Source organism: Stomoxys calcitrans, chromosome 4 (genome assembly GCF_963082655.1).
Source record: "Stomoxys calcitrans chromosome 4, idStoCalc2.1, whole genome shotgun sequence".
Lineage (NCBI taxonomy): Eukaryota > Metazoa > Arthropoda > Insecta > Diptera > Muscidae > Stomoxys > Stomoxys calcitrans.
The window spans coordinates 34,574,068-34,588,685 of NC_081555.1; the positions used below are offsets into that span (position 1 = coordinate 34,574,068).

The window sequence follows — 14,618 nt, forward strand, 5'->3', positions numbered from 1 at the left end:
GACTGAGGTTATCTGTGACCCTCCTCAGTCAATCCTCCGCATCCATAATATACAGAATTAAACTGTACCCGTAACTTTTGGCGCATTCTGAGGAGTGACTGGGGTCTGAGCAGGCGTGCTGCACGGACTATATATGCGGGTCTATTTGTTGCCTGTACAACTTATGGTGCGCCTGTAAGGTATCGGGCATTCATGACTGACAGTGACAATGGATAGGTTACTTACCCTTACGTTCGTAGTGGACAGACCCGATTTTGGCTTTGGCCTGAGGCTTGGGTTTTTACTGATAGGACATGGCTCCCTCAATGCATTTTTGCATACGACGGTCCTGGCGTCGACTGCAAGTTGTTCTGCCTGCGGGGGTGTGGTTGAGGACGTGGTGCACTTATTGACTGAGGGCCCGTACAATGGCTTTGGCTGTTTTCCTTTCAGGTGACCAGTCCGGAACCGTTTGGGGTTCAACGAGGTCTCACCGGAGTCCTTAATCTGATACCATGGGAGTCGAGAGCCCCTAGAATTTCGATCACAGCCCGACTATGGTGAGGCCCCAGTGGGGAGTAACATGGTGGCTGTGGTTTGGACCCAAATCGCGGGCTCGTTGTGGAGTTGCATTGCAATCGGGTGCCGTGACCCATAGATCGGAAGGAGTTTTAGATAGTGCCCCGCCCCTAACCAAGGGGGAGAACACGTCCAAACAATGTGAGCTCGAATTGGTACCCATGCATAGCCTAGGCTATGTGTGGGGGCGTGGGCGCATTGTATTCACCCGGGGCTAAGAGCCTTGCAGGATTAGGCCAATACGGCAGGTGCCTGCATTAAAAACCATTAGGACTTGCACCCATGACTCCCCCACGGGGGACCATTTTCCACCTCACCAAGGAAAATTAATGCTACATATGTATCGTCTTGTTTTGCGATTTTCTTACCAACGTTGTGCAAAAAGCTGTGTAACCGTAGTGTATGTGGATTTTGATGGGTTTGGTAGGGAGGAAGGAAATAAGGAAGAATGGAAGCAACGAAGTGGATTTGGTGATGACGGGTGAAGCGATGGGAAGACGGATGGATGAGCAGTTAGTAGGCTGCATCGTAAAGGTCGGTGAGCTGAAGGCGGCTGGACCATGAAGTTTCGGAGGTGGTGTGGTGATGCACGGGTGAAGACATATAACGATGGATGGATTTGTAGTTGGTAGGCTGCATCGACAAGGAGGGTGAACTGAAGACGGCTGGACCATGAAGTTTTGGAGCTGGTCGAGTGGGGTGTATGTAAAATTCTGATATTTTAAAAATTTTAACACGGTGTCGCTGTTATTCCACGCGACTAACATGCTGTACACAGTGTATGTGCATGTTTCGGTGGCACTCCTGTTTTGGCTCAGACTTGTGCTGAGTAATTTTTAGTTAGGCCACCTAATCTCTGCATCATCCCATTGGGTGACCTGTCCGGAACGGTCTGCAGTTCAACTGATAGCAGTTGGACTACGTGGTCGAATCAAAATCCTTAATATGGTACCACGTGAGTCAGGAGCCCCTGGAACTTCGCTTCAAGCCTGACTATTGGTGAGGTCCCAGTTGGAAACAACGCGGTGGCTGTGGTTAAACACCTAAAATCGCAGGAAGGGCATTTCGATGCTCCGTGTGGATTTGCATGTACTCAATCGGGTGCCGTGACTTATAAAACGGAAAGGGTTTGGATAATGCTCTGCTCCTAACCAAGGGGGAGGATACGTTCAGACAACGTGAACTCGAATTGGTACTCATGCTTCATGCGTTGGTAGACGCATCGTTTTCATCCGGGGTTAAGAGCTCTGCAAGATTAAGCCATCGTGGCAGGTGTCTGCATAAAACACCATTTGGACATGTATCAGTGACTGCCCTCTTTCAGCATGCCGAGCTCCCTCTGCCTATGCGAGACCTCGGCGGCACACTTCCGAATACAGGGATTTTTTCAGGGACGCTACTAAAGTTAATCGATAGGGACAGCAAAAAACGCTCTTTTAAGATTTCTCTTTAGTAGGGTTTGTCATTTCATGATGGAGAGATATACGAGCCCACAACGAGTCGAAATTATTAAAACTTACTACCGAAATTCGTAGTCAGTGGTCTCATCGTTTTTATCGAATAATCATCTTTAGCGAAGAGGCTCATTTCTGGCTGAATGGCTTGGTCAATAAGAAAAATATGCGTCATTAGTCTGACAGCAATTCACACGTACTCCATGAGCCATCATTGCACACCGAATAATTTACGGTTTGGTGCGGTTTATGGGCCGGCGGTGTCATTGGGCCGTACTTCTCTTGCCGTAATGATCAAGGCCGGCACGTTAATGTGAATGGAAATCGCTACCGTTCAATGATAACAGAGTAGTTTTGACCCTATTTAAATGTTGATGGACTTGGAGGACATGTGGTTTCAATAGGACGGCGCCACAAGTCACACAGCGAATGTCACAATCAATTTATTGGAAATTACGTTCGGAGAAAGTGTTATCTCACGAAATGGGCATGTCGATTGGCCGCCTCGTTGGTGCGATTTGACGTCATTAGACTATTTTCTGTAGGGCTACATCGAATTTGTGCCGACAAGCCAGCGGTGATAGATGAACTTTGTACTAATAACGCATGTGAAATTGCAGCATTAACGGACGAATTGTGTTTGAAAACTGTCAAAAATTGGGATCAGCGTCTAGAATTTTGCAAGTATACTCATGTTGGCCATGCAAAAGTAATCGAGTTCCATACATAATGGCATTGAACGCACTTTCAGAGAAATAAAGAATTTCATTGATATCCACAAGCGTTTTTGTTTTATTTTAACAAAAATTTTTAAGCGCTCTAGTTGAATAACCCTATATAAGACCCAATAGGCTGAATATCCACCATCGCTTTCAGACCTGCTGCGGTGTGTATCTCAGTGTCCCCTGTGACCCCGACGAAGGCCAGTCTCTGGACTTTCTCGAATTTCTTCGTACGAGTTCTCTTTCCTCGGCCCTCCATTACACCAATGCTCCATAGGTCAGTGATGGTCTCACAATGGCCGTAAATCATCTTGGGGGTTACCACCACTTTCTACTCAACATCCTTCTGCAGGAAGAAAAAGCGTACAATGGCTCATGGCCCTTTCTCTAGGGTCTCCTCTTCCAGTACAGATTCGAATCGAGAACTATGACAAGGTACTTCGCCTCCCTCGACAGCTGCAAAGTGATTCCATCCAAGGTAGTCTGAACTCGGGTATCTTGTATCTGTGCGTTAAGATCATCAGCTTCGTTCGCCTTGGGTTGGTTCGCATCCCATATCTGCTAGCCCATCGCATAAATCTCCTTAGTGACTTTACTTTGATCTCGCTGATCGTCGTATCTGTGCGTTAAGAGCATCAGCTTCGTTTGCCTTGAGTTGGTCCGCGTCCAATATCTGCTAGCCCATCGCGTAACTCTCCTTAGTGGCTCTACTTTGATCTCGCTGATCGTCGACAGAAACTTGCCTCGGACTAGCAACAGGATGTCGTCCGCATAAGCGATTATTTTCGTTTCTTTTCCGCCAAGATCCTACAGGATTTCATTTATCCTGAAGTTTTAATAGAATCGGCGAGAACACCCCTCTCTGGGATGTTTCTCTTGTCACCCGCCTTTTGACCACCCTTTCTTTTAGTTTCGCATTAATAATCCTGCCATAAAGCATTTTATTAGTCCACTGGAAGATTATAGGGTGAATTCCCGTGCAGTTCAGTGCGGCGCCTATCGATCCTATCTCCAGGTTATTGAAGGCCCCCTCAGTATCCAAGAAGGCCGCCATAGTATACTCCTCCTATAGGAGGGACCTCTCGACTTCCCGTACCATTCAATGAAGGGTCATGCACATCGACCTGAAGTTCTCCGGCATCATTCCGCCTCTTACCTTCAGGTCAATCATTTTTTTCAGTGTTTCGGATAAAAAAGATGGCAGGCTAATGGGCCTATAATCCTACGGTGGTTGATTTTTCCTCCCTTGAGGATAAAGTCCATCTTCATCTCCCTTCATGCCCTTGGCATGAAAGACCATGTCAGGCTTGCCCGGAAAATTCGTTCTAGCTTGGACACCTTCAGGTGTCTCCAAGGGACACCGTTATTTCTCTCATACACAGGTTAAGTTTTCGATTGCTCCAAATCGGACCATATTTAAATTCATCTGCCATATAGACGGATCTGTCGATTCAGGGCCTTAAGTCCATAACAGGCGCATTTATTGCCCGATTTCGGTGAAACGTAGAACAATGTGTTTTATTAGTCTCGAGGAAAATTGAACCGAATTTGGTCCAGATCGGAATATATTTCGATATACATGGATATAGATTTAGGGTCTTAAGCCCATTAGAGGCGCATTTATTACCTGATATCGTTGAAATTTGGATCAGTGAGTTGCACAAGGCCACCCGGTATCCGAGCCGTGTAAGGTCTACTTTGGACCATATTTAGATACAGCTGCCATATGGAGTGATCTGCCGATTTAGGGTCTTAAGACCCTATATCGGCAGATCGCGCATTTATTGTCTCATTTCGTTGAAATTTGCCATAGTGAGTTGGACTATGGTCTCCGATATCCGCACCGGACTATATTTACATATAGCTGTCATATAGAGCGGTCTGCTGATGGGGTTATAAATGCGTCCATAACAGCAACTTCCCTTTCCTAACTTTAAATAAAAATTTTTTAAAATATTTAACCTGGTTCTCATCCACCTCCCATTTTTTCGTTTCGTTACAGATGTCAATGCAAAATCTAACCAATGCCAGTAATTCCGGTTATACGAGTATTAGCTCTGAAGAAACCGATTCTCTCCTAGTTTCGAATACAAACAAATGCAAGTCTTCGGTCTTGAGACAAATCAAAATGAATTCAGCCAATGGACCAACAACGAATAACATGACTTCCACAGCATCAACACAGAAGCCTACATTGATGCGGCAGGATCGCACTTCCACATATCTGACGAGCCCACAGTTGTCGCAACAAACACGCCATGGTTCCGACGAGAGTGATCGCGATGGCAGCGGCGGCGGTGGTGGCGGTGGCAGTGGCGGCAATGTTGTCAGCGGTAGAATTGTATCGGACGAAGATGTCGAACAGGGTCTGCGCCCAGCCACAGTGCCTGACATTGAAGTGTACCAAGAGGACCAAGATTATACCAGCCAACAGCATCATCCGAATCATCACCAGACGCAGCAACAATTGTCATCGTCTGCCCCCACCACATCCATGCAAACATCAATGTCACAACAACAACAACAACAGCAGCAGCAGCAGCATCATTCACAACAGCCGCATAAGCTGCAGCATCAGCAACAACCGACCATATCAATAACGAATTTAAACAACTCGTATCAAGACACCGCCACCACCAACTTGGGAACATCCTCATATCAGAATCTCTCCTCCAATCCATTGTCTCCGAGTGCCCAAAATCGTTGCCGGGCCTGCAGAAACTGCAGTCGGCGTGCCTCAACCACACCCATATCGACCACAGGTCAAATGGATCGTTCAACTTCACGTGATAGCGTCAAAAGTGCCTTTCAACAAGGAAATCTGGGTGGTTCCCTGGTCGTCTATGGCGGCTCCAACAATGCCCTGCCCCACAATGTGCCCCCCGTGCTGGTCACCTCATCGCCCACAAATGGTTCGCGCATCATACGCCAAAGCTCCCAGCCCGAGTCGAGCAGCAGTGCTGTATGTTGTGGAGCCCACAGCACCTGTGGCCATTCGCACACCGTACCCAATGTCTCTCTGAAACAGTTGCGCTCCACAGATACAGATGGAATAGCCGGTATAGCTGCCGATTCGCTACGAATCAATGGGGGCATGAGACCCTTCAAGCAGGTGAGTGCTGGAACTTCTTTTGATTGCGTTCTCTATGATGTTCTCGTTTCTATAAGCCCAACGACCTTGACTCATTGTTTAACCATTTTATCTGTGATCTGTTTGAAATCAAAACGAACAACGAAAACAAATCATTACCAATCGATTAGGGGTCATTAGAGTGACCCGGAACTCTTAACTATTCTCCATGTGCGCTCATCAGTTCCCGCTAATGCATCCATAACCCCATATAACAGTTAATTGGCTCAGCCTTTTTGTGAACTGTCCTAGCCTTTAGTTAGAGCATAGGCTGTTTTTTTTATTTCTCCCCAAACCTTTCCAAAACCCACAACTCTTACCCATTGAATATAATTTTAATATGCCTTCACACATGTAAAGGAAAACTGTTGACCAGTGTCAGCCTTGTATTCATATATGGCGTCTAATGTAAACTTTTTACCCATACCACGCAACAACCAATAATTGTTAATGAGCTTTGCTCAGGATATCGATGTAATTATGCCTTATAGACCAACTTTTTTATTTTCCATATCTCAACTTCGTCGTTAAGTTGTTTGAAATTTAGCAGTTTTTACCATATAACTGTCATTTTTCATAGATCGTTGACATGGCAGCGAAATATCCACCAAAGTTTTAATTTTATTTGAATTTATAAATTTTTTAGAGGCAAAACTTTTAGTTTTAGTTTCTGCTTTGAATGACGTTTACCCTCGTACAAATAACGGTAAGAGAATAGCAAAGTGTAGGAGTGACAATGTCATCGCCATCGAAAGCTTTAGGTTAGGTTGGCAAGGGATGATAGTGAAACCGCAGTGTCTTGCTTACCCTTCATTATAGGTTAGGTTGGATTGAAGGCAGATGCCAACCGCTTCACTCGGAATACTCTGGTCCATTGTGTTCGTCCTAGAAAAAAGGGGAGCAGGCATTAGAAAAGTATGAATAGATCTAAGAACCAGCATAGAAAGATGTCTCACCTACTAGAAGGTCGTCCCGTCAGCCGTCACTACAACCTTGCAGAATTCCATAATGGTCTTTCGGGTCTTTCGAGTCTTCTTCTTCACTTTAGTGAAGAGAAGAGGTGTCCTCCCATAACCCCACGCCTTCTTCCCGTCAAAGCGGGGCTCTGGCAAATCTTATCCTCACCGAACTTGTAGTAATCCTCATCTTCCCGAGCCCATCGCCATTTCTTTACTTTAGTGAAGAGAAGAGGTGTCCACCCATAACCCTACGCCTTCTCACCTTCATTGCGGGGCAATGGCAAATCTTATCCTCATCGACCCTATAGAAATCCTCATCTTCCCGATCCCATCGCCATTTCAATTCAAGGTTTCGCCTCTCCCAGCAACTCAAGAAGAACCGACGTCCTCGTTCAGAAGAATCTCGGCCACAGGGCCTTAGCAGTCCTGCAGCCTACAACGCCAGCTCATGCACATTCAACGAGTCAGCACATTCGTCACCCTTCATCCCAAACAGCCAACCCAAATGAGGGTTAGTCGTTAGGTATCATAGTCGCACTCTCAAATACCATCCGCTAACCAAACTTGGCCAGCTCATCAGACGATTCGTTATTCGCCACCCTTTGATGGCCCGAAACCCAGCACAATCTGACAGCAGCCCCTAAACGTCCGACCAGCTCCTTGCATCTCCCGATAACCCCCGATTTCACTTGACCTGCAGCCGGGTTCTTCAGCGCAGCCTGACTCGTTCCGGAGAACCTCGGTCACAGAACCTGAACAGCCCTGCCGCCTACAATGCCAGCCTACGCCGAGTAAGCACATTTGTCATAGTAGGCACCCTTCATCCCAAACAGCCAACCCAAAGGAGGGTTAATTATCAGAGGCGCAGCGCCAGAGTCCATCCGCGAACCAAACCTGTCCAGCTTGTCAGCCGCTTTGTTATCCGCCACCCCTTGATGGCCCGGAACCCAGCACAATGTGACAGCAGCCCCTAAACGTCCAACAAGCTGCTTGCATCTCCCGATAAGCCTCGATTTCACGTGACCTGCAGCCGGGTTCTTGTGCGCAGCCTGACTCGTTCCGAAGAACCTCAGCCACAGGGCCTTAGCAGCCCTGCCGCCTACAATGCCGGCCCATGCACATTCGCCATAGTAGGTACCCTTCATCCCAAACAGCCAACCCAAAGGTGGGTTCAATATCGGAGACGCAGTGCCAGAGTCCATCTGCGAACCAAACCTGGCCAGCTCATCAGATGCTTCGTAATTCGCCACACTTGGATGGACCGGAACCCAAAACAATGTGACAGCAACCTCTAAACGTCCGACAAACTCCTTGCATCTCCAGATAAGCCTCGATTTCACGTGATCTACAGCCGGGTTCTTCAGCGCAGCCTGACTCGTTCCGAAGAACCTCAGCCACAGGGCCTTAGCAGCCCTGCCGCCTACAATGCCGGCCTACGCCGAGTAAGCATATTTGTCATAGTAGGTACCCTTCATCCCAAACAGCCAAAGCAAAGGAGGGGTTCATTATCAGAGGCGCAGTGCCAGAGTCCATTCGCGAATCAAACCTAGCGAGCTTGTCAGCCGCTTCGATATCCTCCACCCCTTGATGGCCCGGAACCCAAAACAATGTGACAGCAGCCCCTAAACGTCCGACAAGCTCCTTGCATCTCCCTATGAGCCTCGATTTCACGTGATCTGCAGCCGGGTTCTTCAGCGCAGTCTGACTCGGTCCGGATAACATCAGCCCTGCAGCCTAAAACGCCAGCCCTTGCTAAGTCAGCACATTCGTCATAGTAGGTACCCTCCATCCCATCCGCGAATCAAACCTGTCCAGCTCGTCAGCCGCTTCATTATTCGCCACCCCATGATGGCCCGGAAGGACAAGCACCAAGCACAATTTGATAGCAGCTCCTAAACGCCCGACAAGCTCCTTGAATCCCAAAGCAGAGTCCATCCGCGAACCAAACCTGTCCAGCTTGTCAGCCGCTTCGTTATTCGCCACCCTTGAACGTCCGGAACCCAAAACAATGTGACATCAGCCCCTAAACGTCCGACAAGCTCGTCACATTTCCCGACAAACCTCGTTTTCACGTGATCCACAGCCGGGGACTTCAGAGCAGCCTGTCTGTCCATATAAATTGTGACTGTCTGAGAGGGCTGCCGCTCCAGACTCAGGAACACCTCCAAGGGCCTTTGCAAATATAAAATTTGCCCATGAACATTCCATTAAGGAATAGGGCAAACTTCTCACTTATCAAAGAGTGCTGTCCGATTCAAGATTTAAGCTCAGTGATAAAGGGGCTCCTTATTATAGCCGATACCGAACGGTGTGCTGCAGTGCATCACCTATTCGTGGAGAACTTTAAACATGGCTGCCATACCATTTTTTCAAATGGCATGGCTCCAAACAAATGTTGCCAGCATTAGGAGGGGATAACCACCACTGAAAATATTTTCTGATGATCTCGTTAGGATTCCAACCCAGGCGTTCAGCGTCATAGTTGGAAATGCTCAGCAACCTCAGCACCAAGGTGGCTTCCTGTGGATCGCGAAAACCTCTGCCTAAAAGCAGGGCTGCGGAGTCGACCGGAGTTGAGTTTTTGAGGCCGAAGTCAGAGTTGGACTATTGAGCCGGAGTCGGAGTTTGGTTCGGAGTTGAGCACGTTACCCCGACTTCGAACCGCTCTCCGACTCCGGCTTAATACTCCGACTAAGACTCCAACCCGGGGTCTGAGTCGAGGACTAGACTCCGCTGCCCTGCCAGAAAAATACTGCACCCATCCAGAGTACAATGTGACTCCCTAATTCCGAGGAATTCATCGAGAACCCTTACTCTTGTGACCCCATCCAGCTTGGACCCATTCGTGTAGACAGAGGGAGCCAAGAATGGCGGGACGCCCCCAGACCAATGCTTCCTTCCTGGAAAGACAACTTCTAGATCGCCATCGAAGAAATTTCCGCCCGCTACACAGTTCGTCGCCGAGAACCCCTACTCTTGTGCCCCCATCCAGCTTGGACCCATCCGTGTAGACAGAGGGAGCCGAGAATGGCGGGACGCCCCCAGACTAATGCTCCTTTCCCGGAAGACAACTTCTAGATCGCCATTGAAGAAATTTCCGCCCGCAACACAGTTCGTCGCCCCGCCAATGTCTCGTAGTCTTCTCAAGGAAGTCCGCTAGGCCTTCCGCCGAATAAACGAATACCCGAAATCCAAAAAGCGTCATGTACCTGACTCCTGCAGTCTTTCACGACGCAAACTCCATGTGCAAATGCAAAGGTTTCAGACCAAATTTCGCACTCAGGACTGCTCTCGGAGCACTCCTCCTAGCCCCCTATATTTTTACCGCCGCAATACTCTGTATCTCCTGCAACATGAGTAAAGACACACTTTTTGGAGAGACCAGTGCTACACCAGGCACCCATAGGTGAGGATCAACAGAACCACAGTAGTGTATATCCAGTGGACCGGCCCTAGTCCAGATCCCCTACTCCTACCCACCAAGTTGCAATAAGAGTAGAGCACATTCAGCCCCGGATCGTCTCCCTTCTCAATGTTTCTTCTCCAGTTCAATTTCAGGTTAAGAATAACGCCCAGGTATTTAGCGTCCTAAGATAGCGGCAGTTCCACTCCATCAAAGACCGGTTCCCCAAACTTCACAACTTTTCATTCTTGCGAATAACACAAGCTGTGTTTTCCTGGGGTTTATTCTAAGCCCATTGGCTCTTGCCCATCCCGACTGCTTCCTCAGATATCCGCGATAGTAGAGCATCTGCAACTCTTCCTCATCCCCACAGACCCTGCAAAAATCCAAATCTTCCCGAGCACATCGCCATGTCAGGGAACTGACATGGCAGTGGCCGATCAGGAGAACCTTGCCACGCCGAGTCAGCACATTCGTCATTGTAGGAATCATCCATTACCAACAGCCAACGCAACAACACCACCGTCGTCGCACTTTCAGAGTTCTTCCGGGACTCTAACCTGGCCAGCTCATCAGCCGTTTCGTTACCCGCCACCCCTTGATGGCCCGTAACCCAGCACGTTTTGAGAGCAGCCCTCAAACGTCCGAGACGCTCATTGTATTTCCCAACAAGCCTCGACCTCACTTGACTCACAGCCAAGGACTTCAGAGCCGCCTGAAATTCTAAGAGGGCCGCCGCCCCTGACTCAGGATCAAATCCAGGGCCCTGAGAATCGGGATAACTTCTGCAGGAAGTGACTCCCCAATTCCTAGGAATTCAACGAAAACCCTTTGAACCCATCCGTGTAGACAGAGGGACCCGGGAAAGGCGGGACGCCCCCAGACCAAAGCACCCTCTCCGGGAAAATCACCATCAGGTCGCTTTCGAGGATAAATCCATCAACAACACTGCGACGCCAAAGCCATGTAGTCGTCCCACGCCAGCGGCAACAGAACAAACGATTGCCCGAAATCCAAAGAGCGTCATGTGCAGGACTTCACCGTTTCCAAAGGTTTCAGATCAAGTATCGCATTCAGCGCTGCTCTCGGTGTACAGCTCGTCTCCCTCAATGTCAGCACCGTCGAAATACCCGTACCTTCTCCGTCATACTCCAATGACAAACCCTCTTGAGAGCCTGGTACCACCTGCCACCACCCGGCATCCAAAGGGGAGAAGCGGCCGAACCACAGCCAGTGGACCTTACTCGACCTAAGATCCAAACTCCTGCTCACCGAGTTGCAACATGAGTAGAGCGCATTCAGCCCCGGTTTGACTCTCTCCACAAAGTTCCTGCTTCGCTTAAATTTCTGGTCAAGAATAACCTGTACTCACCATATCTCCTGCTTCTAGCGAACTGGATCAGCTCTGTAACTGGGGCTTATGCCAAGCCCATTAGCTCTCGCCCATCTAGACAGCTTCCTCATTGCGCCCTGAAGGATATTCATGACAGTAAAGTGAAAGCGACTGTTTTTTTTTACTATTTCATCCTCGAAGGACCTGAGAATCCTATTGATAACCAAGAGCCACAAGATGGGGGATAAACCTCGCCGCTGCATCGTCTTTCCGGTCACAATCTTCCTCATCGAACCCTCAGCCACTGATGCATTGAAAATTCTGTTTTGAGCATAACAAAAAAAAAAAAAATTGAAAAAATTTGTCAACGCCGACTATATGAAAAATCCGCAATTACTTTTTGGGCAACCCAATATTTCACCATAAAAAGGGGGCTGCCATATCAACCAGAGAATGACAAATCCACCCCAACTCCACGTTATAAAAAGCCTCTTCTATGTCTAAAAAGGCCGCCAAAGTGAAGTCGCCTGTCCCCAAATTCCCACTTTGCAGAGGGCATTATCATCTGATCGACCCTTGGTGTAAGCATGCTGGAAGCCCCTTACCAACAATAGGTAAAGAAGATCCCTGATGTACGCATCCAACAATTCAGGTGTCTTTAAGACAAAAGACGACAGTCTGATCGGTCTAAAGTTCTTGAGCCGGGTGTGGCCCGGTTTCCCTGCCTTTGGAATAAAAACGATTCTAACCTCCCGTTACGCAATCGGTACAAAGCCAAGGAAAACGCAAGCCCTTAAAATCTTCTGCAGTAGCCTCAAGGCATAAAGCCCCGCCCTCGGCAGCTTGGCTGGCGATTCCCCTTACGGTCCGGTGGATTTGTAAAATTAAAACGGATTCATCGCTCGTAATATACTCCCTTTGGTTTTCATCCGCTCAACAACCGTCAGTGCTTCCGCCTTGGATGCGAGAGACATCCATAATGACGGAATTCACCGGTCCACTGGCCACATCCGAGCAGTCCGGAAAGTGGGTTGTGACTACAGTTTCGGAACTAGACTCCGTCCAAGTTCTGTCATCTCTCAGGACTCTCCCGAGGGTCTTCGGGTCCTTAGGTAACACTCTCCGAAACCTGGAGGACTTGTTCACCCCCTCCAACCCAAAAAATATATAAATTCGAATTGGCCCCTATACCAGTCTGCATCGCTTCGGGAATTTCGCAAGGATGCCGAAAGTATACCGATGACAGACCACTGATTTTTCCACTTCAGTTGTTCATTAGTATGGTGCCTTCTTCTTTTTGCTTGCCGACTATTCCCATCAGCAATATGTCTTTAGCGGCATTTGCCAAAGTTTCTTGGACCCTTGTTCATATTGTCCGCCTAAGTACTCTTGGCTACTGCATTCGGTGTTGCCTGTGCAGCAAATCTCCGAATTAATGGAGTCTCTCTCTCTCTCCTTATTGGTGAGAATTTTAAAGCCATTTACACCAAGCCTTTCAATAAACCTATCCAACACTTATTTCTTTACCAAAATAGGTCGATAGCCCAGGCAAACTATAGGTCTGCGATGTTGAGATATGGTAATTTTTGTCCTCAAAACTCAAACCAGGTGTCTTCGTCAAAAAGACCACTTCCCCATACCCAGAGCAGTCGCCTATTGGCTAGTTGAGATAAGTGCATCCGCTCGACCAGTCGAGTTTTCAGTATCAGAAAACATGCTACGGCATGATACCACAACCGCAACTGTTGGGTCATTTGAGTCCTTTCTAAGCCTACTCCCAGGTCTAGATCTGCCGCTTCACTGGAAACAGACCCAGACCATTAAGGGTTTGGAAAATTTCTCTTAAATAACTACCTACTGCAAAGTTCCGATATATTCTTGCGGAGAGAAAGGACAAGACGTCTAATTCACTCAACGATTCAAAGTTTACTAAAAAATCGTCCTTTTTCCACTATTTCACTTTTCCGACTGACCATATGGGCCTAATCATACCTGACCTAAGAACGATCAGTTCATCATCCATGGCCTAACAACAATCAGTAAATCATCCTTCTTCGCTGGTGTAATGAGGTGTACATTGGAGGTCATTTAAGATTCGATTTAGCTCGACGTCTTTCGTCAATTTGGCTCAGATCGGTCCAGATTTGGATATAGCTGTCATATAGACCGATCCTCCGATTTAGGGTCTTAGGCCCATAAAAGCTACATTTATTACCCGATTTTGCTGAAATTTGGGACAGTCAGTTGTGTCAGGATCTTCGACGTCTTTCTTCAGTTTGGCCCGGATCGGTCCAGGTTTGAATATAGCTGCCATATAGACCGATCCGATTTAGGGTCTTAGGCCCACAAAAGCCACATTTCTTATCCGAATTTGATGAAATTCGGGACAGTGAATTGTGTTAGGCCCATCGACATCTTTCTTCAATTTGGCCCAGATCGGTTCAGATTTGGATATAGCTGCCATATAGACCGATCTTCCGATTTAGGGTCTTAGGCCCATAAAAGCTACATTTATTATCCGATTTTGGTGAAGTTTGTGACAGTGAATTGTGTTAGGCCTTTTGACATCTTTCTTCAATTTGGCCCAGATCGGTTCAGATTTGGATATAGCTGCCATATAGACCGATCTTCCGATTTAGGGTCTTAGGCCCACAAAAGCCACATTTATTAAACAAATTTGATGAAATTCGGGACAATGGATTGTGTTAGGCCCATCGACATCCTTCATCAATTTGGCCCAGATCGGTTCAGATTTGGATATAGCTGCCATATAGACCGATCCTCCGATTTAGGGTCTTAGGCCCATAAAAGCTACATTTATTATCCGATTTTGGTGAAGTTTGTGACAGTGAATTGTGTTAGGCCTTTTGACATCTTTCTTCAATTTGGCCCAGATCGGTTCAGATTTGGATATAGCTGCCATATAGACCGATTTCTTGATTTAAGGTTTTGGGTCCATAAAAAGCTCATTTATTGTCCGATGTCGCTGAAATTTGGGACAGTGTGTTAAGTTAAGCCCCATGATATACTTCTGCAATATTGCACAGATCGGTCCAGAT

General features: G+C 47.6%; 1 protein-coding gene across 16 annotated transcripts in view; it reads left to right on the top strand.

The window, feature by feature from the left end:
- The window catches only part of LOC106089068 (small conductance calcium-activated potassium channel protein), a 965,076-nt gene that overhangs the window by 299,293 nt on the left and 651,165 nt on the right, over positions 1 to 14,618 (top strand). For all 16 annotated transcript variants that reach the window (XM_059367773.1, XM_059367771.1, XM_059367763.1 and 13 more), the window contains one exon: positions 4,737 to 5,846. In XM_059367773.1, the coding sequence (XP_059223756.1) occupies positions 4,737 to 5,846 (1,110 nt within the window). The remainder of the gene's footprint in view (positions 1 to 4,736; positions 5,847 to 14,618) is intronic.